Below are 24,824 nucleotides of genomic sequence, written 5' to 3' on the forward strand. Positions count from 1 at the left end.
TTTTATCAATTCACTTTTCTATATATTTTTATAGTTCTTTTGCACAGAAGATTGATTTATGTGCCACCTAAATACTTGCTAGAATGTTTTTTCTTGGTGATTTGTTTACTTTTTAAAGTGGCAGCATAGTTTATGTGGTTACATACAGATATTATTCAATAGTGATAGGTATCACTTATTTATATATTCAGCGCAGTTTGTTGGTTATACACCTTCATTGCTTTTATAGTTCTTCACCTTTACCCTCAGCTTCTTTAGCAAGGCAACGCTCATCTTGGATGTGTGTTTGGGGTCATTATCATGTTGGAACACTGCCCTGTGGCCCAGTCTCTGTAGGGAGGGGATCATGCTCTGCTTCAGTATGTCACAGTACATGTTGGAATTCATGGTTCTCTCAATGAACTGTAGCTCCCCAGTTTTCTTATAGCCTAGGCCATCTTTATGTAGAGCAACAATTCTTTATTTCAGATCCTCAGAGAGTTCTTTGCCATGAGGTGCCATGTTGAACTTCCAGTGACCAGTATGAGAGAGTGAGAGTGATAACACCAAATTTAACACACCTGCTCCCCAGTCACACTTGAGACCTTATAACACTAACGAGTCACATGACATTGGGGAGGGAAAATGGCTAATTGGGCCCAATTTGGACATTTTCACTTAGGGGTGTATTTACTTTTGTTGTTTAGACATTAATGACTGTGTGTTGACTTATTTTAAGGGGACAGCAAATTTACACTGTTATACAAGCTGTACACGCACTACTTTACATTGTAGCAAAGTGTCATTTCTTCAGTGTTGTCACATGAAAAGATATTCACATTCAGGCGCTCCCTCAAAACCCATCTCTTCAGGGAAGCCTACCCCACCCTCACCTAACGGCCATCCTCCCTCTTTCCTCCCACCACTTCATCCCCCTCAGCCACTTCCTACTGTACCTTTACCCCCTCCCTCCTAGATTGTAAGCTCGTAAGAGTAGGGCCCTCTTACCCCTCGTACGTTGTTTGTTGTTGTTGTACTGTGCCATGTATTGTCCCCCCTATTGTACAGCGCTGAGCAAACCCTTTGGCACTATATAAACTCGTAGTAATAATAATAATAATAATAATAATAATAATAAAATATTTACAAAAATGTGAGGGGTGTACTCAATCCTGTGAGATGCTGTATATATATATATATATATATATATATATATATACATATACATTAATTATTTATTACAGGTACTTATATAGCACTGTTAAATTACGCAGCACTTTACATATATATTGTACATTCACATTAGTCACTAACCCTCAAGGGTCTTTGGAGGGTGGGAGGAAACCGGAGTACCCGGAGGAAAGCCATGCAATCACAGGGAGAACATGCAAACTCCTGGCAGGTGGTGCCGTGGTTGGGATTTGAACCAACGACCCTAGTACTGCCAGGTGGAAGTGCTATATATATATATATATATATATATATATATATATATATATATATATAATTACTTTTTTAGGTTATTTATTTAATTGGTAAATGCTTCTCATGACAGTACAGCTCCTCTTGTCTTATTTGCCTGTTAGTCTTGTAAGGTCCCCACTAGAAAGCTCCAGTAGGAGTGAAGCATGTTGAGGTTTGTGTGGACCACGTGGAATAGTCTGCACACTAGAGAGCTCAATAAACTCGACCAAGGCTTTTAAACATTGGGTGGCATCCCATCTTCTTTGAGAGTTTGTGGGTGAAATCTATGGAATGGTCAGCAACCACGGGGACTAAGAACCCTCAGGCAGAGGATTAAGGAGGAGGTATGCCTGTAGCGGAACACTATTTTTTGCACTATACTAATAATGCAACACACTACCGCAAATGAAAACACAGAGGTGTGAATACATCCTCAGTCCGAAATTCTTTCTAACATAAAACTGAAAAACTTACTGCAAATGCTATAACTGGAAGTAGATCAGAGATTTTTGTGAAAGGTTATGAATAACTGTTGGTGATGGAAGTGTGGTAAATTATTGTCAACAAAACAGAATATGAGAGATGCTTACGTTCTGATGCGTAAAGCTGAAAGACTGAGATTCAACAGACATAACATTTTTTACTGGGTTAAGCAGGCGCAAGCTCTTCTGACCCCGATTTGACCCATGGTATGTTGGCCCTGTGCCTTCAATGTCATCATCATGGTATGCCCAAATTATTCGTATTGTGCTTTCCTGAAATAGTATAACAATAAATCGTAACTCCTTACATTCAATATTTTATTATGAAATTAAACACTAAAATGTAATTCATTTATTATTTTCTTCAGGATATTAAAGACTAAAATGCAACTTACCGTTATATTTTTATCATACAGGTCACAGGTTTGAAGAGCTCGGCTGAACTTAAGGGTAGTATGTGTGCCATTTTCTATTGCATACTTAAGTTCGTAATTTTGCTGGGTGTCTCTGTGAAGAACTCTCTTACTATCTGTAAAGTAATCCTATACAAAAACAAAGATAAAAATCGCAAAAAGGAAAGTTGGTCAGTAATTCCAAAGGCATATACGTTTATTTTAGGCCCATTCACATCTCTATGTTTTAAAGTACAGTAGATCTACATTTAAATGAAATCAATGGAAATGCATTAAAGCATGCATGCATGTGCATAGTAATGTGCACTTACATTACACATATATACATGCAAAAACTATTCAGAACAGACATAAAGAATAGGTAAAGACAGCTGCTTGCTGTGGAAAGCATTTGAATGTTGTTTTTCGACCAAGATGTTACTGGGAAAGAAAGTCTTGTGATTCTTCTCGACAGCCTTGCAACTTCACTCCATACTTTAGTTTAGATGCTGGATTTAATCTTAAAAAATCCAAATGCCATAACTTGTATGCCATCCCCAGGTGGTGCTTCCCATTTATGTTGTGGACAGGGGGTGCAGAGGTGAGCTGCAGGCAGTTGTGGATGAGGGTTACTATGGAGAGGGCTGGTTGATGACAGTTGTGAGCTGCAGTCAGGTGTTGCAGGGGTAACTTGACAGGTGAGTTTCAGACAGGGTGCAAATATGAGCCACAGACAGGGTGAAGGGGTGAGCTGCAGACGGGGAATGCAGAGGTGAGCTGTGGTCCGGGGGTGCAGAGCTCAGCTGTGGCTGGGGGGTGCAAAGGTGGGTTGCAACTCAGATCACCTCTGCACCGCCACAGCTCACCTATGCACCCTGTCTGCAGCTCACCTGACTCAATTTACCTCTGCAACACCTGACTGCAGCTCACCTTTGCACATCCCCCCATCCCCCTCCACTGCCCTCATATGGTTAGCTAGTTTTGCAAAACACAGCTGTCAGCAGCCGGCCCCTCTCTATAGTAACTCCCGTTTCGGGTCCTATCTTCCCACACAGTGCACCAAGAGCACTTACTCACCACTCCACCTCTTTCCCACTGGCCGGTGATCACCCCTGGGGCATTGGCTTCTATGCATTAGGCTGCAGGAGGAGATGCCCTGCCCCTAAACACACTGCATACTGCACCCGTATATATCTGTTCCTTCCCTGTCCCACAGTGAGTACAGAGGTAGGGAGGTTCTATGGGAGCGGATGGTGCTGTCACTTCAGCCGTGCTTCTGTGTTTATAAGAGACAGTAGATATGGGTGTGCGCAGGGCCAGTGGCAGAGGTGGTGGAATGGCGTTCCGCCATGTTCCAGCTGAAAAAAAGCCCTGATCACAACTAGGTCTTATTATCGGGGTAGGTCTTATACTTTAGCAATTCCCAAAAATAGCACTAGGTCTTATTTTTGGGGTAGGTCTTATTTTAGGGGAAACAGGGTATCTAAATATTGTATTTACTGTATAAAATATGTCCCCAGAATATCACTGACTATCTTCCCAGTTGTACCAAAATATATTTTTTGTGGAACCCTAAGATGAAAATCAAAGAGTTTGCTGTCAAAAACAACACTAAATTACCTAGAAACATGCAAGGAAAGGGATGAAGCATAAAAGATTATTATTTTTGCACTTTTCATTTACTTTAAAATTATTTGGCTTTTGCGATGCATGCTGATAAAATTTAATCTGTAACATACCCTTCACATTACAGCAGTTTTTACAGTGCCAGCTAAATATCTTTTCAGTTACTTGGCAATATTCCAGTGTGGGTACCCAGCTATCATATCCTTCAGACCCACTCAAATGAGCTGTCTCTTGAGTGGTCTCTCTGAGTGTTTCAGAAGCATGCTCCATATCGTTCTCATTTTTCAGGTCAAAACAATTATAAAAGCTGTTTTTGCATAATGCTAATTTTTTATGTCAGGTTAAACATACTAACACAATACATTGTTGTGCTATAACTTTTTTCTGGCTAAAAAAGTTCTTAGAATTTCCCATTCAATTAATTTGCTCCCTATGGGGAGATTTCCTTCCATTTATGAAACAGCTGTCTTAGCACTCTCACTCTGAAAATCCAAGCCTTCATGTGAATTTACTTTCATGTTCCTGCATGTTTCCTTTTATCTCTGAGATCTTAGAGAAAGTCATGGTGGAACAAATAATGCTACTTGTCATCCCAGTCTAAACTCCTGTTGCTCTTTTTTCCTACACCAGCAGAAATCATTTTGATGTTTTTTTTTTCTTCCCAGGGGATATAAAGATATAATTTTAAAGATTTTAGACTCTCAGCTCATCCTGACAGTGCCTGATGGAGAGCACAAAATGAGGCCTTAACTCCTTGTGTACTTATAGCAAGAAAATTTTGTTTATTTCTTCAATTTTTAATATAAAAAAAAATCCAAGCAAAGAGATATTTGTTGCTTCATTTCACATTTGTGTTTCAGGGTTTTGTGAACAAAATGATGCATCATACAGGTGCATTGCTTTTTTACATATTTACAATGCTTCCTTATAGATCTCATAAAGTCTTATGAACTAAAACCCATTCTATATTTCTTTATATACTATATTTCTTGTGATCGTAAAAGTAACCACTTCACGTTTAGCCGATGTTACTTAACCGTTTCAATACCGTGTGATTTTACACCTTCCTGCCCAGGCCATTTTTCAGGTTTCAGCGCTCTCACACTTTGAATGACAATTGCGCGGTCATACAACACTGTACCCAAACTAAAATTTGATCATTTTCTTCACACAACTAGAGCTTTCTTTTGGTGGTATTTAATCACCGCTGGGGTTTTTATTTTTTGCTAAATTAACAAAAAAAGACCAAAAATTTTGAAAAAAAAACATTTTTCTTTGTTTCTGTTATAAAAGTTTACAAATAAATAATTGTTCTTCATAAATTTAGGCCGAGATGTATTCTGCTACATGTCTTTGGTGAAAATAACCCAAATTAGGATGTATTTTTTAGTTTGTAGGAAAGTTATAGAGTTCACAAACTATGGTATAGATCTGAATATTGATCAATCCTGAAGTACTGACAGCCAATCTAATTTCTTGAGGTCCAAGAATGACAGAATAGTACAGATATCCCCAAATGACCCCTTTTTGCAGAGTAGACAGTCCGACGTACTTCATAAGAGGCATGGCGAGTTTTTTGAAGTTGTATTTTTTTGTCATAATTTTTCGGAAAATGAAAAAATTAAAAAAATTAGTTTCACTATTTTTTTTTACATACTGTCACCAGTGCAGTACAGCGTCTTCATATAACTGGCATGGCAGTGAACAGGGACACTGACTGGTGACAGTATGAAAAAAAAAAAAATATATATATTTTTTATTTTTTTTTATTTTTTATTATATTTAATTTTTTATTACATTTTTTTTAAATTTTTTTTAAGATTTTTTTTTCATATTTTACTATGACCAAAGTAGTACAATGTTACCATAGTAACATTGTACTACTTTGGGGAAGTGATCAGTATTTTTTTTTTTTTTACACAGTTTGCTTATAGCAAAGAATTACTTTGCTATAAGCAAGCATTTAGCTGAATGAAATCGATTCATTCAGCTTTTTTTTTTTTTTTTTTTTTGTGCTTAGCTGTGATTTGGTCACAGCTAATCACATGACATGTGCATGTGATTAGCTGTGACCATTCACAGCTAGGCACTAGTATACAATGGATGGCATCATGAATGAAGCCATCCATTGTATACAACTATCATGTGACCTGCTGTGATTGGTCACAGCAGGTCACATGGTACCAGCTACGGGAGCCGGTACTCGGATCTGTCATCGGCCGTGTCCGAGGTGCACGGCCGATGACAGATCGCGCTGCTGCGCCGCTCTGCATTAGCGCAAACTGCGCATGTGCGGGAGCACGCCAAATGGCGTGCACCCGGAATACAGGAGCGCATTTGAAGCCGCCAAACGGCCATTGGCCGTGTGGCTAATGGTTAAGGATTGCTTACCGCCCCTACTGTGGCTGATGGGTGTACCTATATATCCTCATATACAGTTGCAAGAAAAAGTATGTGAACCCCTTGGGATTACGTGGAGTTTTGCATGAATTGGGCATAAAATGTGCTCTGAACGTCATCTAAGTCACAACAATAGAAGAACACAGTCTGCTGAACATAATACTACACAAACATTAGATGTTGCCATGGTTTAATTGCACATAACATGTAACCATTCACAGTGCAGGGAGGAAAAAGTATGTGAGGCCCTAGCTTAATGACTTCTCCCAGAGCTAATTGGAGCCAGGAGTGAGCCAACCTTGACTCCAATCAGTGTGATGATATTGGATGTGGTTGCTCAGTTTCTTAGCAACCATTGACAGATGTTATATATAGTATCAGTGATAGTTGTCTCCTTCCAAATGGGCTAAAAGTCTGATGTTAAGACAAATGCCTGAACAGCCAAAGTTTGGTCCGAACTTGTGTTTGGACTGAACCTTGACATCATCTCTAACTAAAAAGCAAGGAAACACAATTTTCTAATATAACATTTTCTATAGAGTAAACAATAAAACACTCAATGATTACTAAATTACACAAAATGAAAAAAGAAATTGTGAAACTTCTTGTAATTTTTTTCAAAATGTCCTATGGCTGTTTTTCTTTCTGGTTGATGCAGTACTGCACAATATATAGCCTTGATCTAGAAAACAGCTCTGTCGTTTGTGACTGTATACAACTGAGATACAGTACATGCACGGAGCCCAATTTCAGACATTTTGTTCTATTAAACAGTCCCCGGCAGCTTAAAAAAAATAAACATTTTTGGTTGTGATACTCACCTTGTCTCCAGTACAGGGGCGGACTGACCATTTGGAAACTCAGGCACTGCCCGAGGGCCCGAGGTCAGTAGGGGGCCCCATGAGATGCCCCTGGTACCTTTTTCATAGGCTTTTTTGAGTTTGGGCAAGGACACAGGGGCCCCATGATCCCCTAATGCCCGGGGGGCCCATGTGTTGTCAGTTCGCCACTGCTCCAGTAGGTGCCCCTGTTTTGCAGGTTCACTTATCCCCTTATGCCCGGGGTTTATTAACCCAGAGGACATCCTGTACAAACATTTAATAATGCAGAGAGCTCTGTATCACGGAGGACCATTCAGCACTGGAGAAGAGCCAAGAAAATGAATATAGCAATAAAAATATAAATAATAGAATAGAGGTAAGAAAACTAACATGATAGGTTCCTTGGATTCCGTGTAAATAAACTCTTTCTGAAATAATGAATATAGACTTTACCACTTTTCCAGACAATTCATCTATTCAGAAATGTAACAACAATCATAAACTGTATAACAAAGTGTCCTTTGGTTAGTAACAAATAAGTCAATGAAAAGACAATGAGGGGCACAATTTGGACACAGAGGATAACTGCTTTGTAAGAGGCATGAAAGAGACCATCTACTTCAAAGTGGAACAATCACCCAGACACCATGGGGTTTCTTTACTAAAGCTGGAGAGTCCAAAATCAGACTCACTTCTGCATAGAAACCAATCAGCTTCCAGGTTTCATTGCCAAAGCTTCATTGAACAAGCTGAGGTTAGAAGCTGATTGGTTTCTATGCAGAAGGGAGTCTGATTTTGGACTCTCCAGCTTTAGTAAATAAACCCCCATCTGTCACCCACACATTTTAAAATCCCTATTTTTTGAGTATTTGATGACAATTCACACCTTTAGTCATGTAAGCCTAACTATTAACCAGGGGCAGACTGACCATTTGGAAACTTGGGCACTGCCCGAGGGCCCGGGGTCAGCAGGGGGCCCCATGGGATGCCCCTGGTACCTTTTTCATAGGTTTTTTTGAGTTTGGGCAAGGACACAGGGGCCCCATGCTCCCCTATTGCCGGGGGCCCCATGAGTTGTCAGTCCGCCCCTGCTATTAACGCATGTCCAGTGCTTCCTGTTATTAGAACAAGATGGTTTCACAAACTTTCAAACATGTCATTTTATTCTTGGACAGTCAACATTTCTCCTGACAGATTACATAGTGATTACATTAAACTGAGCAATGTGGATAACATTACTGGGGTATGTTCCTGACAATCAGAGCCCCAGATAACTCCAGGTGCTTGCATTAATGCTTATTGCAAAATGCTGTTGAACTGTGGTGCCATTCATTAGCTTATTAAATACCTGAGCTTCCTGAGATTAGTGAATACCCAATCAAATGCAAGGAAAAAAATTCATTTCTTAAAAGTTCTTGGGAAAATAATGCAACTGCACTTGCAAAATGTACAGTCTATTTGCCTTTAGTAAATCAACCCTGTGGTGTCCTGTGTGCTATACTGTGAGAAATGAACCCTGCCTCAAACTCTCATGTGCCGAGTTGCATTTCAGTCTATTCATTTTGAATAGGCTGTTTAATGTATCTAGCAACAAAGGACAATGGTTGCAATGCATTCTTGTGTGAGGGCCATCAGTATGGAGGAAGCTGCTTGTATAAAAACACCTTCAACGTTACAGAAAAAGTTAATTTGAATACGATTACCAATACTAGCTGCTCACTCGTGCACATAGACATTTTAAGGTTGAAATATTGCACTAGTATAAAATCACTGGATTTTTTGGCACCCCATTTACAGCAGGTGGTGTTTACAATCAGCCATAGAAGTGGCTATACCTGAGCCTGAATCTATGAAAGCTTCATGTGTTGTGGAAGTGGAAATGTCTTGCCTTGTTCCTCTGCTGATGATCCTGCATCCCTTTAGCTCCAAGGATTAACGACCAGTGGCTGTGACCTCCCACATTATGAAGACCCTGGAGAGGTTTTTTTACATCAGTTATGGCCCATGGTTAGTAAATATGTAGACCCTTTGCAAATGGCCTACCACCCGAGACTAGGAGTTGAGTAAGCTATAATCTTCATGCTAAATCGCATGTATGCACATCTGGATAAGCCAGAGAGCACTGTGAGGGTCATGTTTTTTTACTTCTCCAGTGCTTTTGATACTATTAGGCTGGAGCTCTTGGGTAAGAAGTTATCAGCAATACAGGTTGATGTTTCCTTCATAGAAGAGGCTTAGATTGGGGGTGGGAGTAGTTTTGAGCTTAGTTAGGTTTTGACTAGAATTACACATTACACCGTGTTCCAAATTATTATGCAAATTATATTTTTCTCATTTACCTAAATAATTGATGCAAATAACAGTCAACATAATTCTCATGTTATCAACTATTAAGAGTACAATTCAAATTTTATTGAACAAACCTCCTAATGATAACAGTATTTTTTTTAAACATAAAACACTTACAATGCACTATTCCAAATTATTACGCACATTAAGTTTCAAAACACTTTATAGGTTGTAAAGAACTGAAAATTGTCATTTGTTGTGTTTGCAGCATATTTACTGAAATCAAAAGCTATTTCAATCAAACTTTTAACAACATTTTAACTTTTTAAACATTTTAACAGGTCACGTTACATTTTAACATAGGACCCCTTATTTGATAGCAGCTTCACAAGTCTTGCATCCATTGAACTTGTGAGTTTTTGGACAGTTTCTGCTTGAATTTGTTTGCAAGATATCAGAATAGCCTCCCAGAGCTGCTGTTTGGATGTAAACTTCCTCCCACCCTCATAGATCTTTTGCTTGAGGATGCTCCAAAGGTTCTCAATAGGATTGAGGTCAGGGGAGGATGGAGGCCACACCATGACTTTCTCTCCTTTTATCCCCATAACAGCCATTGATGCAGAGGTATTCTTTGCAGCATGAGATGGTGCATTGTCATGCATGAGGATGATTTTATTACAGAAAGCATAGTTCTTCCTTCTGTACCAGGGAAGAAAGTGGTCAGTCATAAACTCCACATACTTTGCAGAGGTCATCTTTACACCTTCGGGGGCTCTAAAGGGGCCGACCCGCTCTGTTCCCATGATTGCGGCCCAAAACATGACTCCACCACCGCCTTGCTGACGTCACAGCCTTGTTGGAACAGGGTGGACGTCCACCAACCATCCACTACTCTATCCATCTGTACCATCCAGGGTTGCACGGCACTCATCAGTCAACAGAACTGTTTGAAAATTAGTCTTCATGTATTTTTCTGCCCAATGCAGCTGTTTCTGTTTGTGAGCGGTTAGTGGATGCCGAATAGAAGGTTTATGCACAGCTGCAAGACTCTGGAGGACTCTACACCTTGATGTCCGTGGGACTCCAGAGGCACCAACAGCTTCAAATATCTGTTTGCTGCTATGTAATGGTATTTTAGCAGCTGCTCTCTTGATCCGATGCATGGATCTGGCAGAAATCTTCCTCAATGTGCCTTTATCTGCACAAACCCGTCTGTGCTCTGAATCAGCCACAAATCTCTTAATAGTGATCACGCTTAAGTTTTCCTGAAATATCTAATGTTTTCATACCTTGTCCAAGGCATTGAACTATTTCACTCTTTTCGGCAGCAGAGAGATCCTTTTTCTTCCCCATATTGCTTGAAAATGGTGCTCTGCTTAATAATGTGGAACACCGTCCACATTAGTAGTTTTTCCTTAAATTGGGCTCACCGGCCAATCTAATTATCACAGGTGTCCAAGATTGTTTTCAGTGATCAAAAGAGCCCTGACACACAATGCCATCCATGAGTTAAACTGAAAAACAATCTTTGTGACACTTAAATAGAATTTGCATAATAATTTGGAACGCGGTGTAAGTTTGTCACACTTCCCACACTTTACCTTCATTTCAATTCAGGTCTTATTAAACAGTAGTAAATAAGGTATGTTACAATTGCTAAAAAAGCTAAATTTTAGGAAGATATACAAAAATGTTGTTTATTATCAGACTTTTGAGTATATCACCTTAAATTCTGAATAAGTTGCACACACAAAATGTTGACTGTGGAAAAAATGAGAAGATAATTTATTCTGAAATGCATAGCTATAGGAAAAACCTTAAGGCCAGCTGGGTGACCCAGGGAGAAACTTCCTTATACTGGCAGTTTGCGCACATAACAGTCATTCTGTTCTTGATAGCTACTGTCAGCCAAACAGCTTTGGAAAGAAAAGGAAAGGTCAGTATAATGTGAAAAATAATACATTCACTAAAACAAATGCTGCACCATTATAAGCTTCCCCATTTCAGATTTCACTACCTATTTACTGCTTTTGGGGGGTTATGAGAAATGGCCCTACCCAAACAGGATAATGTGCTAAACCTGTTGGTAAATATGAGAACAAGAACCTTTGCTAAGTGGAAGAAGAGGTTTGTTAATAAAGTTGGCAGTGCTTCCACCCAGGACAGGGCCTCTGGGAACAAAGGGGATAATTAATCACTAATCTAAGGAAAGTAACTGGGAGCAAAGAAACTACTGCAACCAGCATATAACATTAACCATACGTATATAGATGCATAGCAGTATGGAAATAGTATGGAAATAATACAAGCTTTTCATAAGTGTAGTGCTACCCCCGTAGGAGCCGCTGATTAGAGTGGGTCCTCTGTTCTTTACTCAACCTTTTCCAAAGCACCTCAGCCCCACTAACACACCAGGTTGAGTGTACAAACACACATTATCACATGAACTCACTGAAAGCAATACTTAGTACGCAGTAGTAGCACTATATCAAAGAAAATAGGCACCAAACCAGGTAGTAAAGGCAAACTTAATCTATTGTCACCCAATATGGTTGATAATTTGGCAAGCATAAAATGGATTAACAATGATATTACCACAGTTTAGCATACAAAGTGTTTAACGGTAAGGACTAGGCTGACCTGAAAAGATGACATTTGGTGTCCAGATAGCATAAACAGTAGAAAGGCCACCTTAAATGCAGCAATGAGTAGTAGTAAAGCTTAATCTACTAAGTGCCGGAACTATACTACCAGAGTGCAGTTATGGGGGCGATCTTAGTCCTAGACCGATTGGGTATGCACTGTCCAGGGGTGGACTGACAACTCATGGGGCCTCCAGGCAATAGGGGATCATGGGGCCCCTGTGTCCTTGCCCAAACTCAAAAAACCCTATGAAAAAGGTACCAGGGGCATCTCTTGGGGCCCCCTACTGACCCCAGAAACTTGGGCAGTGCCTGAATTTACAAATGGACAGTCCGCCCCTGACACTGTCTAAAAAAAAAAGAGGATGGTAGCGGCGGGGGGACAGGGGAGCAAAAGGGGCCTTTGCAATGCTCTTCTGCTGGCTATCATTGGGGCCTTTAAGCACATTGGTGCACTTAACAACAATCTCAGTTAACATGGATGTGGTACAGGTGCAGTATAGGTATGGTATAAACTTGGCAGAAGTGCAAAGTAGATGTAGTTCAAATGCGGTAAAGGTTTGGTAGAATGTGGTATAGAGTTGATATAGTTGCAATCTAGGTTTGGAATAAGTGCACTATAGGGTGCACTTGATGTCCTGCTCTGAGTGGCTCAGTCCCTGCTAGAAGTATCAGCTATGGGCAAATAGCCATCTCCCCAGTCCCTGGGATGTTTTGGTGACCTCTCATTGTAGAATGGGGGGGTGCCCCTTCAGTCTCTCTCCAAAAGCCTCTGGTGATCAGCAGTAGGAAAAACAGGGTGAATCGACACTCCAGTCCCCCTTTGGCAGCAGTACAAGTGCTGTGATATGGGCAGTGCCATGCTGCACCCGGATGCCCTCACTTCCAGTCTCAGGCTTGGATCTCCATAGGTATGGTCTCTAGGTGGTAGGCGAATATTCAGATTGAGGTGCTCTCTCTCTCTCTCTAACTCCCAAGAGGAAGAACTTTCCCAGGCAGTTTAATAAAAAATCCTCTCTCCAATCCTTCTAATGCACAGTGCATATTGGGATTTGTAGTGCAACCATTATTGTGTAGCAATTATAAGGCAGCTGTCTCAAGCTACAACTCCCAGGATTCTCAGCACTCTGCATATAAGTTTATGGGGTTGCTTGGCTTTAGGAAAGCCCATGCTGGCCTGAGGAAGATGGTGCAGCATAACATCAGTATCTCAGTAGAGGGAGAGAAGAATATAGGTCATTGCCATCTTCATACTGCTGTAGCCTAACACCTGGCTACATAAGAAAAGATTAATAACAGTACATACTGTACATCTAATGTACAAACAGGTATTATTAGCAAAGGGCCCAGTAAGAATCCTGGTGGAATTGTGCATATGTCTGACCATCTTTATGTTGGAGACCTAAAGACAAAATCAGCTGTGATGGAGAGATCCTCCAACTGTTGTCTAACCACCCTGGAACACAGATTCACACTGGCAAAAACTGTGATGTAGCAGTGGAACCCATAGTCATCCATTTACTCTGCCTTTTAGTCCCTTGTAGTTTCTAATCTGTCATGCAGCCAGGCCTCTAACTACCAAAAGTGGCCTTTGAATGCCCAACCTCACTCTAACCTATGCTGGTTATCGAGTCTTATGCTAAAACTAACTATATTCCCAGACCAAAAGGGACAGGGTTAACTAAATCAACAAGAGATGCACATAACGTTATCACAATAAACAGGTTCACCAAATAATATGATGGAAGTGGCCACTACGCACATACAGTAGCACAGACCTAGCTATCTGGCAATGTGCATGTTAGATAATACCCAGAGCACAGAGATGAGTTTGTCACAAGGATTTAGATAAACACTCAAGAAGATATGGGCAGCTGCATTTAAACTACAGTATTAGAACATATGAATACTTGCCTAACAGTCCCTGCTTCTGGTCTGGGAGAAAAGCAGCAGTAGTAAAGAGCCCCTGTGTGTATAAGGTCATGTGGCTCACTTCTCTGTCTCTCTCTACTTCCTCCTTCTGGGATTTCTGACCCAGACACACAGAGAAAGGAAATGCTGTACCTAAACAATCTCTGTGAACATTAAGCAGCAGAGCCACTTGCAGACAGTAGAGGGCAGCAGATTCCTACACTAGCGTATTCTCAGACGTGGAACAACAATGCAGATCAGGATTTCTGACTTTTCTTAATATGATTTTGCTCAATGTTTAGTGGCTTACATATATTATTGTTCTTTTTTTTTATTAAGACTATCAGTGATAGTGTTGGAGTATCAGTGAGATCTGTTAGCCGCCATACAAAACCACTAGATCTAAACACATTAGCATAAAAAGTAAAAGTTACTTATCTTAGGATTCATATTCTTGCCTATTCATGTAGACATGCAGGAGCACATTCTCACATCACAAGATTTGGATTTTTCAAGAGGCATGACTTCACTGGTGCCTAGGTGAACATTTTCTTGCCCCCTCGCCCCCTGCATTTTGCTCTCCACCTGCTCTGAGACATACAATAAATAGCAGCTAGACTCAAAATCAGTTTGCTGCAGCAGATCAGGCAGCGATTACGACTGGTTATCAGAGGTTATAGCATATTATTACTACTCACTGACTGGTTGCCTGAGGTTACTGCACATCATTACTGCTCACTGAATCATTGCTAGAGGCTACTGTACATCATTACTGTTCACTGATTGGTTGCTAGAGGCTACTGCAAATCATTACTGCTCACAGATTGGTTGCTAGAGGTTACTGTACATTCTTACCACCCATTGATTTGTTGCTAGAGGTTATTGCACTTTTTTACCATATCCCTGGACTGGAGGGGGCAATCTGTTTAGGAAGGGGCCTATGGACTGGAGTTAGCAATCTCTTTATGAAGGGGCTCTTGGACTTGAGGTAGCAGTCTCTCTGTGGAGGCCCTACACAGAGAGACTGCTCCCTCCAGTCCAGGGGCCCCTTCATAGGGAGACTACCACCTCCAGTTTAGGGGCTCCTCCATAGAGAAACTACTATCTCCAGTCCAGGGGCCACTCCATAAAAAAAATAGCTACCTCTATTCCAGGGGTCTCTCCTATTGTAGTGTGACATTAGAATGGAAAGCCCCTGGGATAGTAAATCAGTGCAGAATGCAGTAACAGTAGTGCAGGAACACTGTGCTCCCCCAGCAGTGTAGGGGTTAAGGTGTCTGCCTGGTGTGTGCCCTGTATGTGGTCTCCCCTGAGTTGACTCAGTTGAGCCTGGTCTGGGTTTCCCCTTCTCTTCCCCCTCCTCCTCCACAGCGGGCACGTGCCGGTCAGGTATGTCATTGTGGACACAGGGCATCACGGAGCACTTGCTGTGTGATGATGGGATCAGTTGGACACTGTCACACTGGAATCTCGGAGGGGGCGAAGAGGCAGATGGCCCTGCACTTGCCAGCACAGCAGCGGCAGGGCCCCAGAGGAATTGAAGCCGTGCAAGGAGAGGAAGTGGACAGGATACACCATCCTGACAGGGCTGCAGCCAGGACTGGAGGAGGTAAATATGGCCGACCGTTCCATCCATGGCTGGCTCAGGCTACCCTGGACAGTGAAGGCTCAAGGGGCAGCTGCTTTGGCCCCCACAACAATGGCTGGGCCTGGGGCAGCTGTACCTTTTGCCCTGTGTTAAAGAAGGCCCTCGAAGGTGAGTAATCTCTACGTTTTCCCACTTTTTTAGTGATGTTGCATAGGGTAGTAGAACTCTAATACATGATTTGTACACATTTTCTACAGTATTTAACTGTAGAATTGAGGAGCAGAAAAACAGAATCATACTTTTTGATCCAAAACAGCTATGCTGGAGTGGCATTCCATAAGCATGCCAGTAAACATAAGGTACCTGCATAGGCTGCGCTATCAAATGCACTCCTTCTTTTCCAAAAAATGCTGCAAAAATAGCTGCTTTTTAAATATTGATATTTTTTTTTAAACTTCATGGCTAAACCCTCAATACCATCCCTAACCACTCCCTCTATGTATATGCATGCAAGATGGCAGAGCCTAGTATATAAATAGTTGGATCTTTGGGGACAGCCTGGAGCAGAGTTTTTTGTTCATTCACGAAGCACTAGTGATTTGTTTATAACACAATTTGTTTGTATTTAGATATTTGTTAGCAGTTATCACTAAAAGTGAAAGTAAAAGAAAATCTCAAATTTTGGGTTGACACCAGAACAGTAATAGAGGGGAAACCTTCCAATAGGGACACTGGTTCTTATGACCCTGGTGACACCTCAGGATTCTAACACTTTGGATGGATTTCCTCTCACTTCTTGCTTTGGCTATGGGACAGAAAGTGAAGGAAAATCTCTCCAAAGGGACACTGATGGCAAAAAGAAAACCCAACATGAATTATAACCTTCCCTAATTCTATCCAAAATGAAACAATGTTTAGCTTTAGCTCTACTTTAAACTTTTTAACTTTCCTTTGCTATGTAGATATATTTCCTATACGGGCTCCAAAATTAATAAAAACATGTCAATTTAAGCAATGCACAGAACAGCCCATTGCGTAGTTTACAAAAAATATAAATACAACATTCACAATATCTCCCTGTTTAGCTCTTGTGGAATCTTCCATGTGTGTGTAGCTCTACTCCTGGAATGAGCAGCTGATTCACTCTGGCTCTATTAATCTGTCTAGGGGTTGCTTTTTTTATGATTAATTGCTAGTAGACTTTATAACAAGAGATTGGTTGGGGTGGTATGGGAATAGGATACTCCAGAAGTGCTGACTTGTAACAGGAAGACAAACATCACCTGGTAACATCTTTGAAGAGTATTTAACCACCTCAATACAGGGCACTTTTACCCCCTTCCTGCCCGGACCAATTTTCAGCTTTCAGCGCTCTCACACTTCGAATAATAATTACTCAGCCATGCAACACTGTACCCAAATGAAATTGTTGTAACTTTTTTCACACAAATAAAGATTTTGTTTGGTGTTATTTAATTAGCACAGTTTTTTTATTTTTTGTGCTATAAATTAACAAAGACCGAAAAGTTTGAACAAAAAATGACTTTGTTTCTGTTATAAAATTTTGCAAATAAGTAATTTTTCTTCATAAATTTGGGCCAAAATGTATACAGCTATATTACTTAGGTAAAATAGTCCCAATCAGTGTGTATTATTTGGTCTGTGTGAATGTTATAAAGCCTACAAGCTATGGTACCAATAATTGAAAATTGATCACACCTGATCAAACCTGATGTACTGATGGCCTTTTTTGGAAAGTAGACATTCCAAGGTATTTAGTAAGATGCATGGTGAGTTTTTTGAACCTGTAATTTGTTTCCCACAATTCTTTGGAAAACGAAGAACGTAAATAAAATTTGTTTTTTTTCACACAATTGTAATTTTAACAGGTTATACCTCTCACATAGCATATGCATACTTGCAGCTTCACCCCAAAACACATTCTGTTGCTCCTCCTGAGTATGGGGATACCCCGTGTCTAAGCCTTTTCTACAAAAAGAAATCATACAGGTGGTGCAAACACCTAGCTCATTATCCAATTTGGGAGAACAAGGAGCAGGAACTCTGATGCCCACAAAAAAAAAAAATATTAGATACGTTCGCAAAATTAGAACACTCTTTAAAAAATTACATGGCAATGATACACAAGGATTTGGGGCAGGTGCTGTCCCGGATTGAAGAATCAGAAGGAAAGCTGGATAAGCAGGGTCAAATAATAACAGAGCTGAAAAGTCAATTGGAGCATATGGGACTCGAACAGAGGAGACTGTCTTATAAGATGGAAGATCAGGAAAATAAAAATAGAAGGAATAATCTGAAAATCCAGGGGCTACCGGAAAGACCCCAAGCAGAAGATCTAAGAGATGTAATGAATAAAGTATTTAATCCACTAATAGACAGACCTATAATGGAATGACTGAAAATTGACAGAGTTCACAGGATAAACAGCCCTCCAGGTGTGATTACAGTAACCCCAGGAAAGTACACTTTCATTATTATGAGGATAAAATAAGAATATGGGAAAAAATGAAAGGGATGCCAGCAATAACATTTGTAGAAGTGAATTTGCAAATATATGCAGATATAGCACCTGAAACATTGGCAAGAAGAAGAGTGCTGAGACCATTGCTGGAACAAATGCAAACAAAAAATATTCAATATAAGTGGGGATTTCCTGCATGCTTGATTGGATGGAAAGTTGGACATTCTGCTATGTTGAGATTTCCAGAAGAACTGCAGGATTTTTGTGAGAGACTGGATTTACAAGTACCTGATATCCTGAGTTGGACAGAGGGAGGGAGGAAATGGGACTGGAAAAGAAGAGATGGTATTTAATTTCAAGAAAAAAGGACTACAACAGAGATGAATTAAGTAGGAAGGAAAGAAGATAGATAATACTGAGAAAAAACACAGAAGGAAATGTTGAAAGAGGGAGGAAAGACGATACTTGAGAGACTTTAGAGAAAAATCCTCCTTTCTTTTTATATATATAAAAGGGACTTGGTTTTCTTGCCTTTACTTTCCTGCCCTCCTTTGCCACCTTGTGTTGTCCTCCACTCTGCCACCGCTTTCCACCCCCCCCCTTTTTTTTTCTCCCGCTGGACTGCTACTATCTGGTACTTAAACTGAAGGGAGAGGGAATTCAGGCGAGGCAATTTTGTGTAATGTAAAGGTACGAGAAGAAATATTAATTAATGGCAGGGGACAGGGAGTTCTAGCACACTCAGAAACTCACTCCTCAAGAGGGAAGGAAGGGGTAATGGGAGGCGTTCATGAATAGAGTCCAACCCCAAATAGAGGGACCAAGAGTGGGGTTAGGACCACAGCAGATCCAAGGGTTGGATAAGAACCATGTGAGTTGGGTGGGGGAGAGGGATGGGAAGGGAGGTGTGTGGGAGAGAGGTGGGGGAAGGGGGTAGGTTTAGAAGGGTGGGAAAGAGAGAAAAGGTTATTTTGAAAACTTCACAGTCCTAATATTATTGTATAATATTCTCCCTCTATATGGTTCAAATGCAAGAAGGGATTGATACAAAAAGATGTTAGATAGGAATGTAATTAATGTAACAACCTATAATGTAAAGGGGCTGAATTCTCTGGTAAAAAAATATAAGCGTGCTAAAGAAATATGGCAGCGCTCTATCGATGTGGTATTCCTACAAGAGACACATATATCTCATGATATTACAATCAAGATATTACCTGACCTTGTTTTATGCAGACTCATCTACAAAACGAGCTAAAGGGGTAGCGATTGGGATAACAAAAAATAGAAGATTTACCATAGAAGATAGGTTGGTTGACCCAGAGGGTCGGCATTTGTTTCTGAAAGGAAAATTAAATGGTATGAAATGTACACTAGCAAATATCTATTGTCCAAATAAGAATGCAATGGGTTTTTTAGAGGGTCTACTAAGGAAATTGATGGATTTTAAGAAAGGAAAACTGATTGTGGCTGGGGATTTTAATCTCTGCATGGATTGTCAGCTGGATACTTCGTCTCCTGTGCAGAAAGAGGGAAGTAAATATTTAAAATCTCTGAAAAGGAGGTTACATCAATGTCAATTGATAGATGTTTGAAGGATTAAGCACGCAAGGGAGAGGGATTATATGTTCTATTCCTCTGCACATGCGACGTACTCCATACTGGACTACATATTGATAGAACATAGATTACTGGAGGTACTGATTAAATCCAGGATTGAAATTACAACTCTTTCAGACTATGCACCAGTCACAATGAGGTTGAAAATTGAAGGAGGTTTAAAAAGTCTAAACACATGAAGTTAAATGATACATTATTTCAGGATCAGGAAATCGAAGGAAGTATATTAAAAAAAAAATGACACATCTCAATTCCTAACTATTACATTTTTGAAGGCCCTGGAGCACTAGGACAATGGAATTACCCACAAAATGACCTTATTTTGGAAAGAAAACACCCCAATGTATATTCTATGAGGCATAATGAGTCTTTTGAACATGTCATTTTTTTCCACAAGTTTTTGGAAAATGTGGAAAGAAAATGAAAATGTATTTTTTTGTACACAAAGTTGTCCATTTATAAGATATTTCTAACACATAGCATGTACATACCAAAAATTACACCACAAAATACATTCTGCTGCTATTTTCTGGGAGTGCTGCACTGCTTGTACTCGCCACTGCACCACTGGTGGATGCCTGCTCCTCCTCAGATCTCCTGAACCTCTTTGTTTGGACTCTCTCCTCCTCATAATCCATTGCTGACCCTCTGCTTTCAACTGGCTCATACTCAGAATCTGAGTCTGACAGAAAGAGTTCCCCGTTACTTTCATCCGTCATACTCAGTATCTGGAAAGCCTCTTTGCTGGTGTATAATTTTTTAGACATGTTTATGCTGCACTGCTGACATTGCTGATGTTGATTTTGATGTTCACTGGTACAGATGTTTTTCACTGGTACAGATGTGGATTTGACACTGATACTCTGTCACAGATATTGATCACTGGTACTGATGTGGTTTTGACTCTGGTACTGTGTGACTTTGTTCACTGGTACTAATGTGGATTGAACACTGGTACGCTGTGACAGATATTGATCACTGGTACAGGTGTGGATTTTACTCTGGTACACTGTGATAGATGTTATTCACTGGTACTGATGTGGATTTTACACTAGTACTGTGTGACAGATATTGAGCACTGGTATTGAGCACTGGTAAACTGTGACAGATGTGGATTTGACAAAGAATGGCATAAGCAAATACTCCTGCGCTAGAAGATGGACTCCACAGAGGCTAGAGCTACATGTAGGATGCCTAGGAGCTGCATGCCTTGCTGCCCTCAATGGCCCAGGGAAATCCAGAGTACTGCAGGTAAAGAAACAAACAGAGGGCGCATAGGCCCTCTGTTTGTTTCTTTACATGCAGATGTAGATTTGACATTGGTAGGCCGTGACAGATGTTGATCACTGGTACAGAAGTGGATGAGCACTGGTACACTGTGACAGATGTGGATTTGACACTGGTAGGCTGTGACAGATGTTGATCACTGGTACAGAAGTGGATGACCACTAGTACGCCGTGACAGATGTGGATCACTGTTACAGATGTGGATTTTACGCTGTTATGCTGTGACAGATGTGGATCACTGTTACAGATGTGGATTTTACGCTGTTATGCTGTGACAGATGTGGATCACTGGTACATATGTGGATTTTACGCTGGTACGCCGTGACAGATGTTGATCACTGGTACAGATGTGGAATTTACACTGGTATGCCATGACAAATGTGAATCATTGGTACAGGTGTGGATTTTACGCTGGTACGTAATGACAGATGTTGATAACTGGTACAGATGTGGAATTTACACTGGTACACTGTGATAGATGTGGATTGCTGGCACAGATGTGGAATTTACGCTGGTATGCCGTGACAGATGTGGATCACTGGTACAGATGTGGATTTTACACTGGTATGCCCTGACAGATGTGGATCACTGGTACAGATGTGGATTTTACACTGGTACACTGCAACAGATGTGGATCACTGGTACAGATGTGGAATTTACACTGGTACGCCGTGACAGATGTGGATAACTGATACAGATGTGGATTTTACACTGGTACACCGCAACAGATGTGGATCACTGGTACAGATGTGGAGTTTACACTGGTACACCGTGACAGATGTGGATCACTGATATAAATGTGGATTTTACACTGGTACACCCTGACAGATGTGGATCACTGGTACAGATGTGGATGATCGCTGGTACTGTGTGACAGATGTGGATCACTGGTACACTGATAGCTCTGTGGGGGACATTATGGGGTGTTGTGTGCGTGTAACTCACAGTTTTACACAGATCGGCTCTGTTTTTCCTCACTGGGGGATCTATGTGAGGAGAGGCAGAGCCAATCAACAGACTGGCGGCTTTGTTGACATTACATGATGACTGTGATTGGACACAGCCATCGTGTGATCAGAAAGGCCAATCAGAGAGCCCTTCTGCCATGCAGCCTTAGATTGTACACCCCTTGAGGATTAGGGACTGATGTGAATGTACAATATATGTACATTTACGCGCTGCGTAAATTGACAGTGCTATATAAGTATCTGTAATAAATAAATACAATAAATAATGCGGCATTCTGCTGTGTCCAGGAGACACAGGCACACCAAGACCACATAGCTGCATGGCCACGAGGCTGCGCATGCGCCCACATTCTGAGGGACATTCAGGAACGTCCACTCTGAACGGCGAAGATCCCACCTGGCCATTTATGTGCAGTGGCCAGGTGGGAAGTGGTTAAGCCAGAAACAAAGGGAAGTACCAGAGCTGAGACCCTGCAAAAGAAGTTACAGAGAAAGAGCTACCACTTGGACCCCAAAAGTAGAATTGCATACAGTCACTAGGATCCTGAAATTAGGTTAGTAACTGGAACACTCAAAATCCGGAGCAGCCGTGCATGGTAGCCAATCATCTTCTAACTTTAGTTTGTTCAATTAATCTCTGAGAATAAAACCTTGAAGTTGATTGGTTTCTATGCAGAGCTGCACTAGATTGTGCACACTCCAGTTTTAGTAAATCCCCCCCACAATGTACCAGAGCAGCTACACACCTTAAAAAAGAATTGCGCAGCTGGAAAGAACAGATTGCTCAAAAGAAGGTATTGATTCACCCATGTAAAGTAGCTATAAAAGAATTATTACAAAACTTTATTAATGATAATCAAAGCGGCACTGCAGCCGATTATTGAAAAATAGACTTTACACAAGACACCTTTCATAGGTGAACACACTGGATTAGCCAATTCCTGAAATCAACAGAAAAGGCATGATACTCTGTGATGCCCGGAGTGAGCTGCACTGGACAACAGAGGCATATATTGTAACAAGTTACCAACATTTGTGCGGCACTGCATTAAAAGATCCTCCGGGAAACCAACAGGGATACGTACATGAGATATTGGACATATGCTGGAGTCCTGAGATGGTAGCCATAAGTGCCTAAAGTTCATATGAGACTGTCATGCTATCTTTGCATAACTGCTGCCAATTAAGTTCCTCCCTCCTTATACTGCTAAGATCTCTTAGTCCTATGCATTAGTATGCTTTGCATTTTAACTGGTGGATGAATCCATTAATCAACACAACCTATCTATAATGGAATCGCTGGTTTAAGATCAGTGAAATGTGAACTCAATCTACTTAGATATATACATTATTTGCCTCTTATGGTCTGCAGACGTACTGGGTCCTCCAGTTCATGAGTAAAGTATTTAACCTGAACAGACATTATAAATGACGTCTTCTAAAGCTACCTGTTCAAACTACAACGTCTGTTTGCTTAATGGACTATTCATTTGCTCTTTGCCCAGGCCATTCACATATTGAACCTATGAAGAGGGACATATGCTAGCATCACCTCTCCATATTCTATTCCACAGTCATGGGACTGGTGATTTTACATCTGTGATTTATGGTTATAGCCATCTCAGGTTAAACATATTTGCTGCCATGGAAATAGTAGAATTATCTAGTGTTTGTGACAGGGCGGACTGAAAACTCACGGGGCCTCCGGGCAATAGGGGATCATGGGGCCCCTGTGTCCTTGCCCAAACTCAAAACAGTCTATAAAAAAGGTACCAGGGGCATCTCATGGGGCCCCCTACTGATGCCGGGCCCTCGGGCAGTGCCCGAGTTTCCAAATGGTTAGTCCGCCCCTGGTTTGTGAACATCTAAGCCTTGCTATTGCTAAGTGAAGACACTAGTTGTTTTAATTGGCTAATCCATGTGTGTTCACCTATGAAAGGTGTCTTGTGTAAGGTCTATTTTTCAATAATCGATTGACAGTGCCGCTTTGATTATTATTAATAAAGTTTTGTAATAATTCCTTCATAGCTACTCTACCTTCTTTTTAGCAGTCTGTTCTTTCCAGCGGTGCAATTCTTTTTTGGTCTAGTTCCTAAAGGTTAGCACCCACACCTTTAGATTGATTTTCAGGTGAGTTAGTGAGCTAATTACTAAGGGTACCCCACTCTGTGGTGTGGTTCTATTTTTTGCCAGCTACACACCTTTTAGCTTTCTCCAGGCACTCTTCAGTGACTTCTCCTGACTAGATTTTCAGGTGAAGCTGCTTAGTTAGCAAAAAAGATAATTAGGAATAGGCACCCCAGCTCTGCTAGCTGGGACCCATGAACAAAAACAGACTCCAGCAGAATTGCCTCAAAGGGGCAGTAGCCCCTAAAGCTGGAAACAGGAACCATGGCTGCTCCAGACCCCAGACTATTTATGTTCTCCCCAGTCAAATACTGGTCCTCTTTCAGGCCTCTATGTTCTGGAAGCCTCCAGAAAGCAGGTGAGAGCAATCAAACCTGCAGCCTGTGAAATCTAGACCAGCCCAAAGGAATCAATAACTGCTCCAATGATGACAGAGGGGTCAAAAGAAGTACATTAACCAATCATCCTAGCAACCTATCTAGAAGGGTGCTACATGTGCAATCATTTAACCTCTTCACGCCGGTCGCACACAATTGTGTGGCCTCCCGGCGTCTGGGCCTAGACGCCGAGTGGCCGCACATTTGTGTGCAATTAAAAATAAAAATGTGCTGAGAGCGCACGCCCTGCGCGCTCCAAGCACACATGTCCGGTACTCACGGAAAGGTCCCAATCTCCTCTTTCGACCGGGACCTTTCTGTCAAGGTCCTACCTTTTCCCTGTGGTTATGTTACTTCATGTGCTGGTGT

At 41.1% G+C, this 24,824-nt stretch overlaps 1 protein-coding gene across 1 annotated transcript in view; it reads right to left on the minus strand.

Moving 5' to 3' along the window:
- Positions 1–24,824, minus strand: part of MOXD1 (monooxygenase DBH like 1) — a 152,901-nt gene that overhangs the window by 105,042 nt on the left and 23,035 nt on the right. Inside the window, exons 2-3 of the mRNA XM_089676177.1 lie at positions 2,321–2,467; positions 2,034–2,198 (exon numbers count right to left, since the gene is read on the minus strand). Coding sequence (XP_089532303.1) covers positions 2,034–2,198; positions 2,321–2,467 — 312 coding nt within the window. The remainder of the gene's footprint in view (positions 1–2,033; positions 2,199–2,320; positions 2,468–24,824) is intronic.

Source organism: Staurois parvus, unplaced genomic scaffold (genome assembly GCF_062004578.1).
Source record: "Staurois parvus isolate SC_StPar_1 unplaced genomic scaffold, SC_StPar_1.0 ptg000165l, whole genome shotgun sequence".
Classification (NCBI taxonomy): domain Eukaryota; kingdom Metazoa; phylum Chordata; class Amphibia; order Anura; family Ranidae; genus Staurois; species Staurois parvus.